This window comes from Gymnoscopelus microlampas (genome assembly GCF_963454915.1).
Source record: "Gymnoscopelus microlampas genome assembly, chromosome: 1".
NCBI classification, from domain to species: domain Eukaryota; kingdom Metazoa; phylum Chordata; class Actinopteri; order Myctophiformes; family Myctophidae; genus Gymnoscopelus; species Gymnoscopelus microlampas.
Window position 1 is genome coordinate 20,191,001 of NC_139962.1, and position 25,037 is coordinate 20,216,037.

At 39.3% G+C, this 25,037-nt stretch overlaps 1 protein-coding gene across 2 annotated transcripts in view; it reads right to left on the reverse strand.

Annotated features, from left to right (window-relative positions):
* The window catches only part of gpc6a (glypican 6a), a 188,568-nt gene that overhangs the window by 121,980 nt on the left and 41,551 nt on the right, over positions 1-25,037 (reverse strand). Inside the window, exons 1-2 of one of the 2 annotated variants that reach the window (XM_084066778.1) lie at positions 15,376-15,460; positions 13,856-14,014 (exon numbers count right to left, since the gene is read on the reverse strand). In XM_084066778.1, the coding sequence (XP_083922904.1) occupies positions 13,856-13,964 (109 nt within the window). In that variant the 5' untranslated portion in view covers positions 13,965-14,014; positions 15,376-15,460. Of the gene's footprint in view, positions 1-13,855; positions 14,015-15,375; positions 15,461-25,037 lie in introns of those variants that run through there. The other variant, XM_084066777.1, reaches the window with a different exon arrangement.

Consider the following 25,037-nt stretch of genomic DNA (forward strand, 5'->3'; position numbering starts at 1 on the left):
GGAACATGCAAGTTGCTGTGATTGTTTTAAAAGATAGTGCACAGGATAGTGCAATCTAGGTAAACCAGGCTCTGCATATACTGTGTATAGTATATTACAATATAAGGAAGGAGCATGCTTGTAAATAAAATCTACACTGATCTCTTCGGATGCAAATTATTTTGGCGCGAGGTTGAGAGATTACAATGCAAACTATAATGGAAATCGAGAGATCACAATGGCCTTCTTGGTACACTCTTTTCCCCCCTCTACATCAAATCTCTTGCCATAAATAGCAGATCTATAACCTTACAGCGTGTCGCATTGCGATGCATTGTGAGCTTGTAGATCGCTGTCTTCGGCTAATGTTCCCCGCATAATAAGGATGGTAGAGTTCAAGTGGTTAATCAAAAAGTCTCAAGTCATTTGAGAAGAGCAAATTAGCCTAAATTGAATTTGGCTGTAGCCATCATGTCAAATTAACAAATACCTGATAGCATGATTATAATGATTATGCTTTTGTTAATGGAATATCATTCAACAAAAAGAGAGCTAAAGAGCCAATTACAAGGATGCATGATAAAAATCAATTCTTAATAGCATGCGTTTCTCTACAATCTCCCTGACATCCTATTGAACTGAAAGAGAGAAGATGTTCCTTCATCTCCTTCTTATTTTGTTGTCATGGTGAATTTCTTAATAGTCACTTGGAAATACCATGTCATTGATTTCGATTTTGCTAAATTTGCTGTCTTATTAGACCTACTGTACATTTTGAGTATACTGTATATTCTCTTAACTTATCTACAGAATTGTAAACTAAACATTGGCAGTCTCATAAGTCAAGTACAACTCACGTTAATGTACAGAGGGAAAGTATACTCAGTGTAATATTCCTCAGTGCAAAACAATTGCCACGTCCAGGTGGCATAGAGGTAAACTCAGCTTCTTGGCAGCGGTGGCTCTGGCTCAGCCAGACGCTCCAACAAACACAATTGTTAGTGTTCATGTGTGGGAAGCTGGCGAGGGACAGTGTCTTTGTTACTGCACTAGCGACAGATAAAAGGCCTAAATGTCGATCATTATTATCTATTGCTTCAGTGTGCTGTGGTAGAGGTATAATCAATTTCATATGCATGTGATGAGCCCAAGATATCATTATCTGAAGATTTGCAGCTCCATCCACTCCTTGTTTAACTTAGAACTGAAAAGGGCTGTATCTCGCTTCCTAAGCACTTTTTGTTTTCTGTGAAAAAAACTCTGGCACTGGGACAAAATAATATAGAAATCATTTTTGTTTATTCGTTTTTGTTCTTTTACATACTCATAGGTAGTACAATTGAGTGCCAGAATTGCCAAACGTTTAAAAAAAAATCTGGCACTCAATGAGTTAATTGTACATTACAAAAAGGAAGGAAAGGAAGTGTGTTAGAATTATGTTTACCTGATGACTGTATGCATTGGTATTCAATGAATGAAAAGGTGAATACCTGTAGTAAATTCAGCAACCTTACAGTGAAATACAATTTAATATATAATATTAAAAGTTTTCTGATGTCATTAATGTACATGTACACTATAATGTGATGCCTTATAATACCTTGTTAAGCAACACTGTACCTGGCTACCTGCTACTGAAGAGATAAAATGATTCATAAAATAATATAAAGTTATATGAAAAGCCAAGGCAAAGGCTCATTACGTCTTTTTAGTTAATTGTGTTGATAAAGGCTACAGTCTCCTTTTCAAAGCTCTGTGTAACTTCTGAGATCTGGCATACAGTTACGAAAATCTAGAGAGATGGGGGGGCGGGGGACTAAATTAACAAGGAACAGAAAACCAAAGTAATTTTCTCCCATGTACAATGGTTCCTCCCGTTGAATAGAAATGAGAAATTGGCGGCACACACCATTACAGTCCTGCGGCACCATGTCACAGAATAAGCAGTCTCGTTTCAACCTGGCTCTTACAGTGCCGCTCTGCAGGAAGGCTTTCTTGGAGGGGTTTGTCAGACCAATCCATCAAGAAGAGCTTTGCCTGGGTCTGAGAGAGGATGCTGAGGTTCAAAGAAGGAACAGCGTGGAACTCTGCTCTCTTAGGTCACATGATGAGAAATGAACTCTTAAGCACCTGCCATAACACTTGCATCAGAAACTTTTGATGTAGAGAAAACTGATTTGAAAGTAAGACATTATACCATTTTAAGTGCAGCACACCTGGCTTGGATACACAATAATTAGCATACTAATTAACTAGTTAACTAGTTAACTCTGAGCCCTATTTTGGGGCAGGTGCCAGCTGGACTGGCGTGAGGTGTGCAGCAAATGGGTGAATTAATTTCCAGAGGTGAAGGGGCATGCATTATTTTCTAGGTCTGCATGTGTTTGGTGTTTTGGGGAATTACGGTGCGCCAGTGTGCTGTATCTCCTGTATCCTTTGCAAATCAGTTGTGCACTGCAATTTTGTAGTGAACGAGAACCAGGATTTGCACCGTCTGCCTGCTTGGTCCAGGTATACCAGCATAGTATAGCGAGGCACGCACTCATACTACATTTTATTTTTTAATAAAATGCCCTATTTCATTAGCCTGGCATGGCCAGACTAATATCACTGCGTAGATATTAGTCTCTGGAATCTCTGTGTAGAACTTGCATTTCCGAGGGGCAAATAAAAAAAATGCCCATGGTAATAAACCCTCCCCATATCTGTATACTGGGCTCTGATTGGTCCCTCACAACTTCGGAGGGAGAGAAATAAAATCTCTATTGAGAGGGGCCAGACCTAATCTGCCAAGGGCAATTATTTTTTGGCAGATTCGTCTGGAACCAGGCTACTATTTCATACTTTGTCGCATATTTTCTTAAAATGCAGGACATCTTCTTATATTAAAATTGGCTTAAGGGGGGGCTCCATATGGGCAGTTGGGCACAAAACGGAGCATGCCCATATTATACTGATGACATCAGGGATCTTCTCCATATATGGGCATAAAAGGGACAAGGACTGACAGATACAGAGAGCCGGTTGTCCAAAGCCACAAATCCGACCGCTATGGCCATATATGGTCATATGCATACATGGGACAGACCGACTTCAAACTTGTGCGGAAGTAAGGACTCAAGGGAGTGCGGTGCCCGCCGTCCAGTAGTTTGGCTATCCTGTTGTCCAGAACCGCCGATCCAACCAATATTCCTATATGGGCATTCCAATATATGGGCATATACTGAGGACACCTCTAGTCAAATAAAATCACCTCACATGCCAAAAACAGGGAGACCAGGTTGATGGTGGTTAACTCATTGAGACCTGAAGCCGATTCTACATGTCTCCTAAATCTCAACAGTTTTCTGAAAAACGTATGTTTCTATATCAGTAGTGATATTTTTCATGTCAAGGACCCCTAAAATGATATGTATTTTGCCGCGGACCCCCATCAAAATATCTTGTTCCAGGGACCCCCCAGAAGCAAAGATTTGAGTTAAAAATGTTCGCTTTAAAAATATATATATTCATAGATTTGCACACATTTTCACGATTTTTCAAAAATAGCAGATCTACAAGCTCGTAGCGCGGCACTCGGTGCCGTGCTATGAGCTTGTATATCTGCTATTTTTGAATAGCCCAAAGTGTAAAATAATGCTTTTTAGCTCAAATCTAAAAATGACACAGATCCAGGTCTTAATGGGTTAAGTCTGCCTGTGGGTTTTAAAAATATTTAACCAATGAAAAGCATTATCAAGAGCTTGTGACTAAATAAGAACTACATTGGATTCATTGGAACACAGGTTCTTTGATCCATCTCCTGAAAAGTAACAGTTTTGGACATAAGGTTTCCACCCAACAGCAATGATATGTTATACTTGTCTGTTTCTATGAATCCCTAAAGCTGGAAAACATATTGGAGGAGCATGTTTTTATGCATTCTATTTCTAACACACGTGACAATTGCTTGTACAAAACTGTTGAGTGCCATGACAAGGAGAATAATAAAGGCACACTATGCTTATACAGAACTCAACACATTCTCAATCACAACTTGCCACATATGGACACTTGGTCAGGATCATGGTGTCACTTTTCAACAAACTGGCTACCTTTGTAGCTACTGTATAATGTATCCAAAGCAGACTATGAATTGGTCTTATGAACTGGACTTAACTGAGGAACACTTTTCCTTGTTGAAGACCCACAAGGATGTCAGTTTGCTCTTGGAGAAATTACATTTGCGATGTTTTGCAATAACAAAAATGGAAGTGGAAAGTGGAAATTACCAACACGAGCAGTGTGCACTCCTCTTAAATGTAATGAAAAGCCATAATTCGACTGGTCATAATAATAGTCAGGTTGATTCAATTACAGTATGTAACATAATTGAATTAACCTGCAACACACCCAATCATAATGTTCAACCTAATTCTCGCCAATTCGCCCTTCTCCAGTCCGGAAACGACCAAATGTCTGTCCACAAGCGGTGCTTCAGTGGGTGTTGTTCCCTCAGCCCTGTGTTCCCTCAGCCTTAAACCTAACCCCAACCACAACACTAACCCTAAGCCCAACCTCAACCCTGTTCCCAACCCAACCCCAACCAGAACGCCAACCCTAAACAGAGGGAACTTACGGCTGAGGAACCATAGGGCTGAACCAGGCGGAAAGGGAGAGCTCTGGGCCCAGCAGATGTCGCTATTTCCCCTCCTGCTGGCTGCAGAAGCATTCTACACTCCATTCAAGTGAATGATGTTTTGGCCGGACTATACACTTCATTTTAATACCTTAGTAAACATTTTCATAAATACTTTGTTCTCAATTGCTAGTTTAGTCTTTTTTCAATTATCATGATATGCGTTTAGTAAATTGTAAAATAATTACATGCTGACAATTTTCCATAAATAATTTGTGTTTAAAGGGTCTACACCATGAATTTTAACTTTTTCTTAATTTTTGTGTGTTTTTGGTCTCCCCCACCTCTCTTCTGTTCCAACAAATACCCGACTTCGAGCATGCAGGCTTTCATAGGCTATCTGTGGTTTTCATGTAAATTGGTCTGAAAACAGTCCGTCAGATTTGTTCCCCCACCCTACGTCACGTCTGGGAACAATTCCTCCCGTTTTTCAGTTCTAACCACAAAAAAAAAATCCAAAAAAAAAAATGTTTTTTTTCATTTTTATTTTTTTATAATTTTTTTCTTATTTTTTTTTTTACTTTTTCCACACAGAACCAGGACATGACATGCATACAAACTGGCTCAATAGCGCCCCGTGCCAAACAGGACAATGTGGTATTGCAGGTGAAAGTGCTTTATAAGCCAGAGAGAAGTTAGTTGGAATGAGTATATCTGAGGCTTGATTTAGGCTCAAACCTTTTGAAAAACGTTTGAGGGACATACACAATATGATATCAAATATTATTATTCTTTTTTAAATTCATGGTGTAGCTCCTTTAAAATAAAATTGAGATAGAGGAAGTGCATAGGCTGAACGTTCATTCAGCAGAGGAGATCCTGTATCCTCTGCGATCATGGTGAGATTTGAGCTCACGACTACTGCCTCTCACTGCGCTGCAAACGTATTCACCATAAAGTGGTCATAGAAAAACAGCTAGCTTATCTCTATGACCTATGTGGAGATAATGTCACATAGCCAGACAGAGGTCTGCCTACGCAGGATTACTGCAAGATAACAATCTTGCCATCAACACCGCAAACGCACACCGTAAAGAGCATACATACACTTACTTAAAACGTAGCTGCTGCCTGCGCTTGACTGTGAGGAGGAGCAACTCTCAAAGCTTGCTGTCCTCTTTATCGAGAGACAAGAAACTGAAAATATTGATCAGGACAAAGTTGCTGATACATTTGATACAAGCTGACTAGAAGAAAATACTATTTCGGCTAAACACTTAGGTCTGTTGCTTTTTGCTGTTGTATCGTCAGCATTACTTTCCTGTTGCATAATGATAATCAAGATTTTTACTGTTGATATCACGATGACATGATCATGTTTGAGCATAATACATGATTTCACTGGATTACACCGACTAGACCATACCAGTCGGGGAATATGAGCACCCAAAGTGAGCAGTTTTAATGCGCTGTGAACAGACAGTATATCAGGGAGTGAGTTTGTACTGTAGTGTGTACAACACACACGCACATCCGGTCGCCACATCGTGGAGCCACAGAACACACACAAACACCCGCGCATATACAGATCTAATAGTCGGAGCCGTCCCCGACACACACATGCGCGACCCGTCGCAAGCGCAAACACACACACACACACACACAGACAGACATACATATACCACGGTACATCCTCATGCGGCCAGAGCTGTCCCCCGCCGCGAACACACACACACGCGGCCGTCGCGCAAACACTAATAATGTACATTCTGACACGTGCCTCCCCAACGTGCATGCGCACCTGCGCGTCCGTGCATACACGGCCGCGGAGGCGAGTGTTCTGTGTGTGCAACAGTGTAACGCAGTGGGGCTGTAGATGCGAGATATGCGCAGTTTGAGCAGCCACTGTAAGAATGGCGACATTCTTTGACCTAAAAATGCGAATAAACAGCTGAGATCTAGTTATATCGAAAAACAGGCTTCGCAGTCCCATGCACATGGTAATGGTCAATGGTTGTGTGCAATTTGAGATCAATAGCTCCAGGCACTGAGGAGAACCGGGCAGAACAATTTTTGGGCTCAGAGGTTTGGGCTCAAAGGTTTGGTCTCAGAGGTTTGTGGAATTATAGGAGGATATCCTGGCATGACAAGCATCTGTCACAAGGCCCCACCTGCCACACTGTTGGATGTGCTATATTAACCGGTTCACCTGTTTCCCCAAATTCCCCAATTGGGCCCTGAGAGTGTAAAGTGCTGTTCACACCAAGCACGATAACTATAACAATAAATATGATGTTTTAAAAATAGTTCTGACTGAATTGGATGGCAGAGTATACACCACAACTGTAATGACAACGATAGTTGTTAATGATATCGTTTGGATCACTGTCAGAGTGATTTTATGAACAGCCAATCAAAATCCATTAGAAGGACATCTGGGATGCAATCTGTCTCACTCACCCTCGGAAAGTGTATAATTGTGTTATTAACGGAGATGAGGAGAAGGTTATGAATAGCTAACGCTAGCTGGTAGGCGAGCTGGCATTACCTCAGGCTACAACTACTGTATCTTACCCCCTTACAATGTGTACTAAACTATACTATACCATACTATACTATACTATACTATACTATACTATACTATACTATACTATACTATACTATCATATAATATAATATATAATTACACTTTTACAGTATTTTAGGTCCACAACAGAATTTTATATTACCAATAGTATGCCGTTTGAAAAACCTAATCTCTATAAATGAGGTAATGCATCTGTGCAAAATCACAATTTGTTTTTTCAATGGAGGTACTATGACAGGCCTTAATCCTCAGTGGCAGAAAGACGATTTCAATGAGTCAGTTATAGGTCTGCAACATCCTCTGTGCCATACCACCTTGTAAAGTATGTTATCAATCAAGAATTCATTGATTAATTGTTGTGCCATGGCCTCATTGGAGATTATTGTAGTTACAGTATAGTTTTTTTTGTCTGGGAAGGGAAAGGAAGGGAAGGTTTTTTTCATATAATCGCAATAACCCACTGCTACGCTAAAGTAGGTTTTGATAAGCAACATAAAATGATTGGTTTAAACTTTTGCTAATCACGTTTACTGTGTTATATAAACAACAATACAGGCATGGTTATGATGATACATTGTGATATATCCAAACTATGGGTGTTTAAGAAGCTCTGTTTCATGTCATGTCAACAACATCCATAGCCATAATATAATCTTGATATACTGTAAAATGACATCTCACAATTGCTTTAACCCATTTAGACAGGGAGAGTATCTGTGTAATTTTTGATTTCTTTAGCTATTCAAAAATAGCAGATATACAAGGCCTACTTTTGAAAATCGTGAAAATGTGTGCAAATCTTTGAATATATTTTTTAAAGCGACATTTTTTAAAATATTTTGTTCCAGGGACCTCCAGCAGCAAAGATTTGAGTAAAAAATGTTCAATGTTTAAAAAAAATAGCAGTACTACAAGCTCATAGTGCGGCACACTGTGCCGCACTATGAGCTTGTATATCTGCTATTTTTGAATAGCCCAAAGTATAAAATAATGGTTATAGCTAAAAATCTAAAATGACACAGTATGCGTTACCGGTCTTAATGGGTTAACATACACTGCTAAAACATTTTTACAAGACTTGGCCAAGCAGACAAATGAAAATCAATTAATTCAGAAATTAAAAAGAAAATACATGATATTGTATTTCTTTTTTTCTTCTTTAAAATGTTTTACATTTTTTACAGACACTGCAGGAAGCTTGCCGTCTATAAGATTGTCAGTGTGTGTGTGTGTGTGTGTGTGTGTGTGTGTGTGTGTGTGTGTGTGTGTGTGTGTGTCTGTGTGTGCGTGTGCGTGTGTGTGTGTGTGTGAAGTGGAAGTGATGAAAAAGAAAAGCAGACAAAATTGGAACACTATGAAATTTAAGCTGTAAATGCGTTCTCTATCTTCACGCACCTAAAAATAATCTGTTTATTTTAGAGCTGGAGGGAAAGGGGAATCCCTGTTACTGAACAAACACTCACTCATTATTATCACAATGATTTTTTCTTTAACAAAAAACTTATAACCAAAAATATCTGATGTCATAGGCTGGCAACAAGTCTTCATTAAGTCCAAGATCCACATTGGAGAAACATGATTTGATATTTTTACAGGATAGGGCTTTAACTTTAACGTTAAGGGGTGAGAAGTTGCGGTTGGGACCTTTTTTAAACTGCCTGTTCTTTACTGTAGATTTTCGAAGCTACAATAAGTAATAGTAACAACACACACACACACACACACACACACACACACACACACACACACACACACACACACACACACACACACACACACACACACACACACACACACACACACCCTTCACTCATTGTTGATAACCATACAGTATTCATTCATACAGTATTCACTGTTCATATGCTGTACATACAGTATTTATAATGATAGACTGTACAGTACATTCATTCAGAGAACAGAATCTAAGCTTAACTATTTTCTTTACATTTTTATATTGGTTCCACTCTTGTCTGTGCCTCCTGTGTTGTTTCTATTGCTGCTATGACAGCTGCATTTTCCTACGGGGATTAATTAAGGTTTATAAATCTTATCTTACTGTAGGCTATATACATTTTATGTATGCACTGTATGTATGTACAGTATGTATGTATGTATGTATGTATGTATGTATGTATGTATGTATGTATGTATGTACAGTATGTATGTATGTATGTATGTACAGTATGTACAGTATGTATGTAAGAAAGACACACACACACACACACACACACACACACACACACACACACACACACACACACACACACACACACACACACACACACACACACACACACACACACACACACACACACACACACACACTACAGTATTTGTGTCTGTAAACAGAATTACAGTAGGACATCTAATAATGTATAGTTAAATTCGCAGTAACAGAGTCGTGCTCATTATTAATGAAATCCAATGCCGCACTGACATTCAGTTCCCGGAAGTATGCATGAATAAATAACCTTTGTTTTAGTGCTCCTGTGTCATCCTAAGTCAATGTCACAAAGACTGTAATTCTCTGTGGACAGAGGGAATGGGGTTTGTCCAGCAGCACTCACAGCATGGCTGGTGGAAGCCTCCATCATCTGGGGCTGGGCTGTAAGTTGGTGTCATTTCCTCTCTCGCTAGGATGGATGGCTCTGTGTGGCCTGGAAACTGTTAACTCTGTCCCACTGGTGACTTTCAAGGAGAGGCTGCACAAAACAACTCTCTCCAGGAACTGCCATCACACAAATAGGGTGTTGCGGGGTGCTTCAAGTGCATTGCAGCAAGTTTATTCCTACTTGTTTAATTTATTACGTTTTCTTGTGTGTTTGTTTGTGTGTGTGTGTGTGTGTGTGTGTGTGTGTGTGTGTGTGTGTGTGTGTGTGTGTGTGTGTGTGTGTGTGTGTGTGTGTGTGTGTGTGTGTGTGTGTGTGTGTGTGTGTGTGTGTGTGTGTGTGTGTGTGCGCGTGTGTGTGTGCGAGTGAGATATTGAAACATATACAGAGGTATAATTCACTTTACTGAGAATCCTAGCCCCAGGATATTAAGTTAGCTCAGGCCACAGCTGAGATCTGGCTCTCTATTGATACAGATGAAAAATGTGACCCCCTTGCAAGTACAATGATATGCTTCCTTTGCAGAGCTTCGTTGTTCCTTCCCACTTTTGATTGTGTGCATCACTCAGAGCCGACCGAATATGATGGCAGTAAGGTTGGCATCATTTCTAATGGATCGTTAATTGAGGATGTGAAGATTAATTAACTAATGGGCATATCATATCTAGCATTCAAATTGCAGTGGGGTACAGTACTCTGGAAATGTAGTTCTTGTACATAATTATATTGGGCCCATTTGTAATGAACTTGAACAATTTACAAAAGAATAAATATTATATACAGTAATGTGTTGTAAGGCAAATAAAAGCTTTGTTTCCCAAAGGTCACAAGATAAAAACTACAACTGGGTTAATGAGCCTGTTGTATTAGCAACATGGTTAATGAGAATATTGTATTAGCAACAGAACATTGGCTATATCATGCATACAAAATAACACAGTATATTGTGCACTGCAATTGCTGTACATAATGACAACCCATAATGGGTTTGTGCACAACATGACTAAAATCTGTACCACTTCTTACTCAGACATTGCCTAGACTGTATTGTAGAATAGCTTTAATAAGGACATAACACACATTTTGACCATAGCATTTCAACAGAAAGGAAAGTGCTGTAGGAGGTGTGCTTTACAGAGGCCCATCACCATGCGTTTCCAAATTTGGGGATGATTGGATGTTGCGTTCATGATATATGGCATATTTTGGAAGAAATAAGCACCTTCCACTAATTGTTGAGGCCAATTACAGGCAAACAGTATGGAATATCAACAAATATACAGTATATTATGTACCAATGATATGAATTTTGGACAAAATCTGTAGGAGTAGTAGGAAAAAGTGTGTTTTGAATTGAAAATGCAAAATGACGGACACATGGACAGGGGTAAAACTTAAACCTGGCCTGTCAGTCAGGTGGAGATAAAGATCAAGAGTGTCAAAGTGATAACATTTCACATGTTATCTATGAAGAGAAATGAACAGGGCAAATAAGGAATAAGGAATCTATTGAGGGCAGAATACACCACTATGCATTGACTAAGTACACAACACGTAATGTATATAGCCAAATTTGCAAGCTTGTGTAATAGTTAATGGTAAATGGCCAGTAGACACTTTAAATTGAGTTTTACTTTGCTTCAAGCACATTAAATTAATATTTCAGATAAGGGAGGCATGAATTTCGCGGAATTCAAAAACTGAAGTAGTATCTTAGCCTTTGCCTGTTTGCTGTTCCACTGTTTGTAAGTCAGCTGTCTGAGCAAAGAGTTGTGGAGAAATTGGGGGCAGAGGCTTGTGTCCCGGTTCATCTTAGCTCTGATCTTGTGTAAATAAGGGATGCTACATTACTTATAGTATTTTACAGCTCTGGATGTACAGTAGGGAGAAGAAAGTTTGGAGTGCCTCTCAGCTCAACTAGGGCAGGATCAAAGGAGTCAGTCAACCAAGGCTTAGCTCAACCCAGACTTTACTCAACCAACCACACCCGCTAATCTCTACTGTCCCATCGGACAACACAAAGGCCAGATGCAAACCAAACATATTTTAATGAACATCTAACATACAACCGGAACAAGAAAATAAAGAGAAAAGACACAGAGGCCAACCGGGTGCTCACAGGAGATGAAAAACCTCTTAAAGGTGTATGGTGCTTCTAGGATCAGCGGGACTTGTAAACTTTAAAAAAGAGGAAGAGATCCGAGCACTCAAAAAATGTGCAAGAGAGGAAGTAAAGTGAAAACAAATTTTATTCTCTAAAATGGCAACATGTTTCGACCGGTTAAGGTCTTCATCAGTTCTCACCCTGGTGAAGACCTTAACCGGTCGAAAAATGTTGGGCTTTTTAAAGAATAAAATAAGTTTTAACTTACTTCCTTTCCTCCACATCTTTTGAGTGCTTGGAGATCTTTGTCTAATATTTGATTTGATTTTATGTGATGCATTGTTACAGTACTGTAATTGTAGTATGTACTGTACTAATGTCATTTGTGTAACACTTTTAAAAAATCAATCCAAATGGCTCAATCTCTTTTGTATCCCCATTATGATTATGATGATGACGATGACGATGATGATGCCGATTATTATTATCAATTCTTATTCACAAAAGGAGCAACGGTTGCAATTGATTTCTCTGTAAAATAAAATTAAAGATTTCAGTAGAATAGCTCTAAAATGTAGAGGTGCAGAGTGGCAGCCCACTTATCCGAGACAGATATTCAAAATGTGCTTTTAAGCTAAGGGCCCTGGCAGCTGCATGGACACATTTGAGACACATTTTACTCTAGGGTAAAATGTACACTTTACTGAGTTATTGGCCACCTTTTATGGATCATCCAATGTTGTAATTAATCTTTTTTATCAGTTGTGCTCCACATAATTCAATCTATCTTCATCCCCCACTGCTTTTCAAACAAACACACACACACACACACACACACACACACACACACACACACACACACACACACACACACACACACACACACACACACACACACACACACACACACACACACACACACACACACACACTTTAGGCTATAGTAAGATTACACTTAAGCTGTTGATTTTTGTTCTATATCTGCTGGACTGGAATAAGATCAAGCTATAAGTCTCTATGGGAAACTACAAACAAATACTGAGAAATAGGGAGAATAAATCCATGGGCAAGATGATGGCACATCCAGACATCCTGAATCTTAACTCTATCGTGAAAAAGTCACTCGCAGCTTCAGGATTATTAAATAATGCATCAAAACCCACAGGCCTCCAGGGGATGAAGTCAGTAATCAGAAAGTAAGAGTTAGGGATTTCTTAATAGGGCCCCCTATAAATAACCGGGGACTGAAATGAGGCCGTGTAAAATTGATGAAGGATGGATTCAAACCCCACAAGGTGGAGCGCTCTCAAAGCCTGTGGGATGGCCATGGCTGACGATGTTGGCGTGGGACTTGTGATCGTTCGGGGACTTTGATCATTGTAAAAGTCTATCTCAGTTTAGCCTGGTGTAGAGCTGGGCAATTAACTGAAATATATCAAAACTGATATTTAGAACCAATAACATCTGGCTCACGTAGGTTATAAAATATTTTTCAAACATTAGTTAGTTAGTTTAGTGTTCAGGTGTAAATTGTTTTATGAACGAGGGATAAAATGTTCATAAACAATATCAGATGTGTGTGTGTGTGTGTGTGTGTGTGTGTGTGTGTGTGTGTGTGTGTGTGTGTGTGTGTGTGTGTGTGTGTGTGTGTGTGTGTGTGTGTGTGTGTGTGTGTGTGTGTGTGTGTGTGTGTGTGTGTGTGTGCGCGTGCGTGCGTGTGTATATATATATATAAACTTTCTTTAATTATAAACTTTCTCAGTACTCTTAGGAGAACCCCAAAGTACCCCTAGGGGTACATAGGGATACTAATAGTACCCCATCTGAGCGACAGTATACTAACAGAAACCAAGCAGAAGCACAAGTATCCATTATGTTAAATTGGTGTGATGATTTATCCATTTGCAACTTTGACAAACGTAATGCTGAGGATTATTCTGTGATTATATCTCTCTTACCATCAAACTTTTTATGTCTTGAGACAAATGTAGTCCTCATGTTGTGGCTGATCTCCTCAACTAAATTCTCAAATTCCAGCTTGCTCTGCTGGCTGAGTGTGTCCTCCATCTCGGATGTGCAGCAGGTGTATCCCTGAGGACATACACGCAGGTGTTCACCTAGAGAGAGAGAGAGAGAGAAATAGAGAGCAAGCTTTTTACATGCAATAGCAATGGAGCTGTGCGCTGCCACAGGAGTGTGCTTTTCAAAAGGCTGCGCTGAGCGTTTGATCGAGGCTCTTCTGTAGATTTTGTTCCTCCCATCGCTGAAGCTATCAAAGGGAGGCAGACCGGAACAAATGGGGAAGGTTCACATTCTGTCAGCTCGATGCTGTCATGTGAAACAGAGTGTAACTTTACCAGAGCTGGGCGTGTACATGAAGTATTCCATGTAGGTTTTTCTATAAATGTCATTGTCAAAAGAATTTAGATAATGGCAATCAGGCAGCTTTTGCTAGCTCCGCTTTGAGGGCAAATATAAATTAATAAATAAGAATATTACCATGAGCTTACATGGAATGTGATAACTGACAAAACAAAAGTCTGCTGTACATTATACATAAACCTTAGTTCACTGTTGTAGTAAGCAACAGGATGCATCCCAGGAAGCTTTTCCACGTTATGAGCTAACCTCATGGGGCGGCGGTGGCTCAGGAGGTAGAGCAGCCACTTGGGAATCGTAAGGTTCCCGGTTTGATCCCCAGCTCACCCCTGTTATAGTGTCGAAGTGTCCTTGAGCAAGACACTTAACTCCAAACTACTCCCTATGAGCAGGCTGGTGCCTTGCTGTTGCTCTGCCATCAGTGCGTGAATTCAAAGTGCTTTGTGGATAAAGGCACTATTTAAATGCACCATTTTGCAGTGATACTCAAACTCAGGCCCGGGGGCCACTTCCAGCCCGCAAATTTCTTTTAATTGGCCCCCAATCGATCAATACAAAAATAGAATAATTATAGATAATAAAAAAGACATTACCTTATCTTTAATTACATTAAATGACATCATATGAAATGACTGTAATTACATTTAATTACATTATTATTACATTGATAATATCCATTATTACATTAATATCACTCAGCCTCACCTGACTGACCTCAAATTACAATTTACATTTGCACTGCAGTAATGAGCAGCAGCAAGCACCAAAAACTTGATGCCAAAAAACGTCACTTTAACCCCAAATGGACAGATGATTTAGCTTCTTATTTTATTTACCATCTCATGCCATTCATTTATCCCAGAGTTTCATTTGTCAAAATACAGTGCCCCCGGCCCCTTTCCATTTTTCTAATGTGGCCCTCAAGTTAAACTATTTGAGTATCCCTCATTTAGCATTTATACTTACATGTACCAATTCAAAGAAGGAAGAACAGAGTACGCCAAAGAATAGTAGGACACTGGTGTGCATTTGAAGACACCTAATCTTAAATTAGAAAATACAAAAGTTTAAGCTCGTAATGAATAATAACACAGCTTACATTGTTCTTGTAGATAGTTTGCATCCTTTCTTCTTTAATGAAAAAGCCAAAGATAATTATTGCACAAGTAAGATATTCACCACAAGCCACCTCTTTCAGTGATCTGTTAGCTTTGTGCAACTTTCATTTAACATTGTTAAAAACATTTTGTTGCAAATTTAAATACATCATTAAATGGCTTTACACACAGGAGTGTGTTTTTCTTTGACCAATCACATTGTCAGCCATTCCTCCGAGCTATGGGATCTCTGTACTACACTAGCCGCACTGATCAGAGTGCATAGCTGAGGCAGGCAGAGAGAGAGAGAGCGAGGGGAGCAATTCTAGCAGAACTTTTGTGGGTTGCATTGCTTATGTCTCACCTCCAATGTTTTCAGATAGGCTACATATTGTAATGTACTGTTTAAGTTTAAAACGAGAAATGCAACGTCTGGCCGTTATCTCGAGTTAGATAAAGAACGCAGTAGCCCAAGAGTGACCCCCTAAATTAAAATCAGGTGCGACTGGTGGAACATGAGCTATGGGAATCAAACAGTTGAATTAAATCACTATACATTTATATTCATAAGGGTCTATCATGTCATCACGCAGTACGTTTGCCTTTACAGGAAGTAATTAAAAATAGACTTTTAGGGATTTTTGACATAAGAATACAAAAACAAAGTGAAAAACATACTTTTCATTTCACCACGTCTTCAAGAAATAAAAATATCTGCTTTAATAATGTTAATGTTAGTCATCAGAATCTGTTTATTTTGCCAGGTACGTGCACATACTGTACAAGGTCATGTAAACTGACTTATGAAAGTGGAATATATTTGTGTAGAGTTTGGCAAAATATTAGGCACAATAACTATTTGAGTTTGCTAGCCAGGAACTATATAGTCCAAACACGGCATTTGCAAACCCAAACTATGTGCACACTTCACTCTTGGGATCCCAACTTGCACTACAGATCCCATAGCCTGTGGAAAAAATGCTAATGAACAGCTTAAATTAGGGAAATGTTAAAAATCTGCTTCAATCAAATTTAACATATACTGTACCAACCCACTGAGAAGAAAAATGCATGAGAACAGACAGATACCGTACATTTTCAAATAGTAGCCGGGGCATTTAATACCAAAAATCTATATTTTCGGCTATTTGCAGCAGGCTTTCATTTATTTTGCGCAGGCCTGCACCGGGCCATTATTTGGTTACAGTTCCAATTAGGCTGAGGAAACGGCAAATAATAGCCCCGACGTTTGCACGGACCCAAAGTAGGCTGAAGAAACTACAAATAATAGCCCCGGCGGACCCAAATTATGCTGAAGAAACTGCAAATAATAGCCCAGGCGTTTGCACAGACCCAAATTAGGCTGAAGAAACTGCATATAATAGACCCGGCGTTTGCACGGACCCAAATTCAGATGAAGAAACTGCAAATAACAGCCCCGGCGTTTGCACAAACCGGGGCATTTTATTTGGACGGGGAGTTTAATACGCAAACTGGTGTCAGGGGTATTAGGTAGTGGGTGGCTATTTGCGGTAGGGCTACTATTTGGATATATACGGTAGTCTCGATACAACAGAGAACAGCCACAACTGTATAAAAGACAAAGTCCGCGTCAGCCGATTGGTTATGTCACTATAGCATGCTGAGTGCTACTGTGGGTTCTTGCTGACACAATAAGTAAGGTTGTAATTAAACCGTCTGCATTTTATTGACCACACACTACGTCATATTGGTGTATGCTACGTGTGACTGAGTCTTGCTGGGTCTGCTGCTTGCTATGCGTTTAAATCACAGTCCTTTATAACTTTGCACCATTGAGCCAGATCTATCCCTCTGCTGGCATTCTCTCTGGTGTGTGCGTGCGTGCGTGCGTGCGTGCGTGCGTGCGTGCGTGCGTGCGTGCGTGCGTGCGTAGCCCTGAGCCCAGACACAGTACAGCATGCAGCTACTATAAAGAGGAGAGCACAATTAGACAACTGGAAACACCTGCCGATCAATTAACCCTGGCACAATGCTCACATGAGTCACTCCCATACCCTCTCACAGCAGTCTTAATTGAGTGAGAGTTAACAAAAATGCAAAAAGTTAATAATTGGCTTATTCACTCCCTCACATTATGCCAATCGTCAATGCACATGAGTAAGTTCAGATCGAACAGTGTACCGACTAAGGAGAACAATGGATGACGACAGAAATACAGACAGTTGAACCGCACAAGTACCATATGCATGAATAACAAAATATAATTTAGCTTAATCTGTCTCTATATCAACACATATCTTTTTTTCATTCTAATGTGATCCCATAGTAAATGAAAGGTTGCTTGATTAAAGTAAGTAAATATTAAAGTACAAATGGAAGCTGGATGTGCTCAACAAAAAAACTAAAAAAGCCACATAATTGTGAAAACAAATTGTATTATTTAGATTTAGATTATATTAGATTTGTTTAATTATTTATTTATCTATTAATGGAAAGTGCAGTTCACATTGGTTGAGTCAGGCCTTTATATTTCAACATTTACATTGTTGTAAGGAAATATAAGACGAGTACATATATCAATAAGTCTGCCTGCCTCTGCCCTCGATGTTACTATGATTGGATGCTTTTTCAGCCCTTGGTGATATCACTGTTACAACCTAATTTCCCTAGGTACAAACTGGCAAACTTACTCACTCTGACATAATGACAGTCTCATGTTTAATGACCTCAAATGCAGACAGATACTCTGGTCATTATCAAACAACATTACGGAATGAATCATTCCAGTGGAGATGTAACTGTTCTCTCTCAGGGGCCAAAATGTAAAATACTGTCTCATTTCTATCTCACTGTGCACACTGTGCTACACTGGACCGCTTTTTGGAATGCACACTGATCACTGCACGATTCACACAGTACAATCCTCAGTGTTAACTCTGAGAGTCTACAAATGTAACCAAATTAGTAACAAATGGGTAAATGAACATTGAGAATTTTACTTTGCAGGAACAAAGTTTTAATGCTGCCTAGTTTTAAATTGTTTGACCGCCAGGCCAGGTTGCCTACCTAGGGCTTTGTTGTGACCTGTTACAGAGCCACCATGAGGCCGATTTGAAACATTTGGGGTGGCAGATCTTCTTGGCCTACTGGGAGTGTGCGTGCAAAGTTTCACACCAATATGACACTGGCAGGGTGTGTGGCATTTTGTGCAAAACGGGCCACTCCCACAAATCTTGGAAGCCAATCGTAGCCAAATGGAATGGAATATGAAAAATTTGACAGAAACATATTGATCACAAAACTATGCAAGCTGTGTAATCTGTAGTAGCTAATTTATTTGTGTGCAAAAATCTGCCTCATGGTGGCGCTATAACAGGCAGATAAAAAAAAATGCTAATCTGTTATAGCACTACCATGAGGCCGGGAAAGAAATGGGAGCTAATGGGAGTATGTGTGCAAAGTTTCACACTGATTGGTCCAGCGGTGCCCGAGATTAGCTGTTCACAGACAGACGGACAGACAGACAGACAGACAGACAGACAGTGAGACTCACAGGAGTGAAAACATGATCCCTTGCCTTCGGCCATTCTGGCCTGGCGGGGATCATACAATCTCGAGCCTACAGTGGAATTCAGTATACGCGTGAGTACAGGCATGCTGGCTGGGGCTGGCACTTTGTTGTATGTATGCCACTGAGTGGATCTATGGAGGCAAAAGCTGTAGATCTGCAGGGTTTTGAAATGTCTGTGCATACTTGCTGGCACTCTGAATTGTGCTAAATCCTTAATCAGTCCTGAGAGAGGCAGATTTACCATGCACGGTAATGAGCTGCACCATCAACAGTTCAATGCAAACCCACAGTCCCTTGTGTACTGACTACGCCACATACTGTAGCCACCATGACCAAAGGCCTCCAGACATGAAAGTAAAGCAAAGTATTGCATCAGATTTCTGTTTTAGTAACTCTTTCAGATACTTTAATAGCACTTTAATAGAGCTGACATGTCGCAATCTTGAAACAAAGCCTATTTCACCACCTACAGTATAGGCCATGGGCCAAGTCCCTCTATCTGCTTTAGTTTTTTAATTGATCCAACCTCAAAAGTTGCGCCAGAATAATATAACATAGATATAATTTCAGTAGCGATCATCACAAAACTGGCAACCCGATGCGAAGTATAAACCAATCAAAGCTTGAGTACTTTATCTTGGACTTGAGTTGGCCAATCACGTTCTTCGTACGACTGGCAATTAAAGGAAGAACCAGGAAATGAACATCCCCTGACTGAATGACAACGACAGTATTATTCGTTTTTTGATGATTGAATTAGAATTAGAATGAAAATTTGATACAATGGATGCAGACTATAGAATGGCAGCCGTGTTAATGACGGCACATTATAATACTGATCATCAATGTTATATCATTATAACGATAGTGAACTGATAGACGTACAGGCAACAGCAGGATGGTTTACAGATACAAATAATTTCGCGTTTTAACAACAGCTGCAAATGCTTAAGATACTATTAAGCAGTGACCAATCAATATGCACCCATTTAGAGATATTGCTCGCTATGCTTAATTGGCTCTTCTATTGTTTTATTGATTCCCATCATTTCTGTTGAGATCTCCAGTCACTGTGCATCTGTTGCCACAACAAGTAAGTTTAATTTGGTGTTTAGATTTTTTAGTTACAGTTGGTGATTTGTTCTTTCTCTCTTGAAAAGTTTTAAGTTACCAGTTGTTAAGGTATTAAGTTGGGAGAGTTGGGTTAAATGATGTTTGTCTGTCAAGTGTGTGTGCATTAGCAGGCTGTATTCGTTATTTTGTACAGTACAGAGTTCAGAGCGTGTTTTTATCTTTTGGTTAATTACAGAGTAAAATACTCGCATACGGTTTATTATATGGTTTAAATGGGGTTATCTAATCTGCTGTTTGTGTGCATTCACCACATCCCAAGTTAATTTGCTTGTGCATTTAGTTTATATTCAAAGACCATTCCTGCTACCTTCATGAGCTGGCTAGACACCCCATATTGTCAGCTACCATTTCATATGTGGTAGACCTACATAAGACCTTCAAAACACCAGGCAAAAATTATACATAGGCTAATCTATCAAAGTTAGTGAAAACAGTCGTGTAAGAACTTCAGCTGGCTAGGTTACATACCGGTATGCTATTTAGTGAATCAACTCCAGACAAAATAACTTGAATAAAATTAACAACATCAGTGTTGTGAAAGCTACATTTAAGAGGAATTATGCTCGTCACAGAATCTGACAGTGGTTCTTCTAAACATGGTAATGGGACACAAGATAGTATTGATACAGTATGAAAACTGATTGCTTTTAATCTAGCTAACACGGTGTTGACTTAAAATAATCTACAGAGCCCTCGTATTCTATAAACCTAAGACTTGTGCTACGAGGAGCTCTTTTTCTAGTTTTAGTCTCAGATCTGTTAAAACAACGAGGGACACAGCACTGCGCATATTGGGAAAATACACACTTGGACCCAGAAGTTATTCTAGCGGGGCGCAACGTCACGTCTTAACAACCGAAAAGTTATTATGTCAAACCTAAAACTACTACATACATTGCTCATATATACACATTATTTTAGGTGGATTTCAGCTTTCAAGATTCAGGGTTTGTCAGCAGCTAAATGTTATAAAAGGCTGTGCCAACAACAATACAACATAATAATGATAATACTGGATGTCATTACAACATAATACAATTAAAGAGGAAGAATAAACTAATAATAATATTATAAAATATTATAATGTTTCATAACACTCAATAAATAAATTCAATAAACTCAACAAAAAAACAACTTATAACAAAGACACTTTATAACTAACTAAGTTAAGGTAGTTATAATGTGCTGTTCCACTGAGCTTGTAATGTATTATGACCAGCACTTGTAAAATGTTATAAACGTTATTATAAGTTCTCATACATGACAATAAACATTTATAATGAGTGTTATAATGCCTTATAAGCACATTATTATTCCCGACCTTATAGGCCCGACCTTTAAGTAAAGTGTTACCCAAAAAGCTTGGAGGACTAAAAATACACAGTCTTAGCGTCAAAAACAGTATCCCGCCCAGAGCAATGACAACTACGTAAGCAAACGATATACGAACAATATGCACCCTGTAAAAAGGCCAAGTAACAGTGTGAGCAAAAACTACAAGGGGGTATTTAGCCTACAGATTGAATGCAGTTTTGTTTGGATTATTACTATTATTATTATTATTATTATTATTATTATTATTATTATTATTATTATTATTATTATTATTATTATTACCCTTATTATTACCCTTATCATTATAATTATTATTATTATTATTATTATTATTTAGTTTTTGTCCATGTTCAGGGCTCTGACAGCCGCAGGGAAAAACCTCATCCTGAGTCTTGAGCTCCGGGCTTTGAGACACCTCAGAGACACTTCCCATTCCACAATATCACAAACAGGCTGTTACTCGGGTGTCGTTCGTCCTTCATAATCCGTTTTGCCCTACTCAAGCACCTGCTGTCATACGTGTCCTGCAGCAGTAATAAAACTGGGCTTTAAATAACACTATATTAGTGAGCGAGTGTTACTGTATTCTAACTGAGGGCCTTTAAGTCCAGGAGTTCCCAAACTGTTCAGCCCAAAAGATGAGTTTGGTCTCTCCCCGGGACCTAAACCTACAAAAATAAATGATGAATTAACCACTTATTCCCTATTACAAAAATAGTGAAAATAGCCGATCTACAGGCTCACAACGATGTGACACATTGCACGTGTTAAAAAAACTATTTATTGAATTGTTTCGATTGTTTTAAATTGCTGTAATTATTCTACTGTATTTGTGAAGAAAAAAAAGATTTTTCTTTTAATTTGTGAAAACATTTTGAAAGATTTGTTTTAATGTTAAAAAGGGGGATATTTACTCACAAGTCACGACCCATACAAATTGTTACACGACCCAAGAATGGGTTCCGACCCATTGTTTGGGAAACATTGCTCTAGTTCACACTTTAATTCCTTCAGTTATGATATCCCGCCTATAGTAAATCTAAAGAAAAAAGAAAACTGCCTTAGGTGCTCGTTGTCAAAAATCATCCCAATCTGCCATAGCGTAATAATGATGGTCTAACATTAAAGGAAATCTTGAAGCCTTTTAAAGATAATGTTTACTTTAGTTGGTACAGAATGGTCATGGATTGCTGACTGAAATGACCGTAACAACCACAGCATTATCATAGGATGACATGAACATAAGTGCACACACGCACACACACACGCGCACGCGCGCACAAATCCACACACGCTTGCCCACACACTTTTTAAGATTAGCCTGCATATCTGAGGATTTTCCAGAGTTCACTCAACAATGCACTGTGTTAAATTGAAGCCTATAGCCAAATGACTTCTGCGGTAATGATAGACACGAGTCATATAACCAGAGGCAGGCTTTCTCTTTATGTCTCAATCTGATCCAACTAGTTTGACCTTGCAGCTGCATCATTTAGATGTGCTTGAGCACAGATGGCAGGAGGCACTCCTGCACATATTTCCTCATCTTAAACAATGAACTGATCAGAGTTTTAGATGTGTGCAATTACACAAGGCAAGATAATTGGGGATGAACAGTAATCTTCTTGGGGGATTTTACAGTGAAATGTTCTGGCGTTAGCTCAAATGTTTCCCAATCAAAAAGAAGTGAGGCATGAGAAATACTGTTTATCTAACGAATGCAATCGCATACGCATTGTTTTTCTTTGTTACATAGATGTGTTTGATCGTTCTGGACCATTATCTCCACAAACGTAAAAACATGATTGGAGCCTAGCATTGTAATTAGGTAAAATTGCTGACACTACTACTACTACTACAGTAGGCAAACATTCTGCGGAATGGGTAAAAGAAAGATGGTGAGGCCTGGTTTATAGTTGGTTGCATGTCAGTGTCGTCCACACCGACAATGGCTGATCTACAAGCTCACAATGCATTGCAACATGATGCATTGTGAGCTGGATAATCTATTTTCGGTGTGCGACACCAACGCACAACTGCTGTATGTATAAATCACCCTAGAGACAATACGCATTTAACTCATGCAATCAGTCAGGCAGACACAGTTCCTTTTCAGAGAATTCTCCAATCCATTATAATTAGCCGTGTGAGGTTCTAATTTGTGGGTCTGACATATGGTATGTCTCCTCTCAAGAGAGATATCAGTATTTTTTCCACATTAAATTATTAATAAATCTCAGGCCAGTCTTGTTGAGCTTTTTTCGTAATCTCCTTTTTCTAGTAATCACACATCTAAATTTATTTTCAAAGTGTTTCTGTTGAATACGTATAGGTCTCCTAAAATACCCATACGACCTTTTGCTACTATTTCAATAATTAGCGTTGCTCCATAAGAATTTCACACAACCCAAATTTCACTTTATAGATTGAAGAATTATGCAATAATAATGAAACAAGTTTCCTTTCCCAGTGTGTGAGTGAGTGCCTGTCAAGACTTTTGGATCCCATCTCCCCGAGAGCGTAGAGTTTAGATCCCATAGCCAGGGACGGGGGGGCAATCAGGTGAATGTGTTCCGCTGACTGGGTCAGTGCACGGACATGCCATAGTTTTATTGTTTGTTGGTTGGTTCTGGTTGACAGGGTGACATCACAACCAATTGACAGACAGGCTCTGGCCAAATCCACTGCCCGTACAACAAGTCGCTGTATCATTAATTCAAGTGACCAAAACCAGAATCCTATTCATTCTATCTCGGTTATGTTCAGAACATGCAGGTAATTCATAAAAATCACACCATGAATGACCAGTTTCAGTCACACAGATAATGACTGCTTTCACAAATAAATGTTGTACAGTATATGAAAATGTTTGTTAAAAATGTTCCAATGTATCTGCCAAAGAAGCTGAAAAAGGCAGCCAATTATAGTCTTCAATTGGGAGAAAAGCTGCCACCGTCTTTTTCAATTCAATGTCCATGGAACTTATTAGTGTATGTTTACAAATAGAGTGTCTGATGGTTCTTATGAATTGGCCACAGATTGTGCACCATCAACACAACACTAAATAATTATGCACAGCCAGTTTGGGTAGCCATGTTTCAAAAATAGTGAAAATAGCCGATCTACAAGCTCGCACATGTTAAAAACCTATTTCATATAGGGTAATCAGGCATGGCCCAATGGTGATATACAGTAATTTTATGGTTTAAATAATAATGTAAAAATCTAGGTTTTCAAAATGACCAAATGGTGGGTGGACAGAACGTGATCCATTGACTCTCTTTGACGATGGGGCATAGGCGGATTTTATGGGGGGGCAGGGGGGGCATTGCCCCCCCTGGCGGCCGGGGGTGTTTTTTTTTTTTTTTTTTTAATACAAATTTCATAGATTTTTTTATTTGGATTTCATAGATTTCTATGCATTTCAGGAGTTTGGGGGGCTGGCTCCCCCAAAAGAATTAAATAACCCTAACAACCCTAACCCTAAAACCGCAATAAAGTAACAAAAAAAGTAACTTTATCCACGGTAAACCCGAAAAAAATCGCGCGCGCGGTGCATGTGCCCCCCCCAGGACTAATGTGAAACTCCGCCTATGCGATGGGGGCTGTAATCCTGGATTTCAGAGCAGCATATAGGCTCAT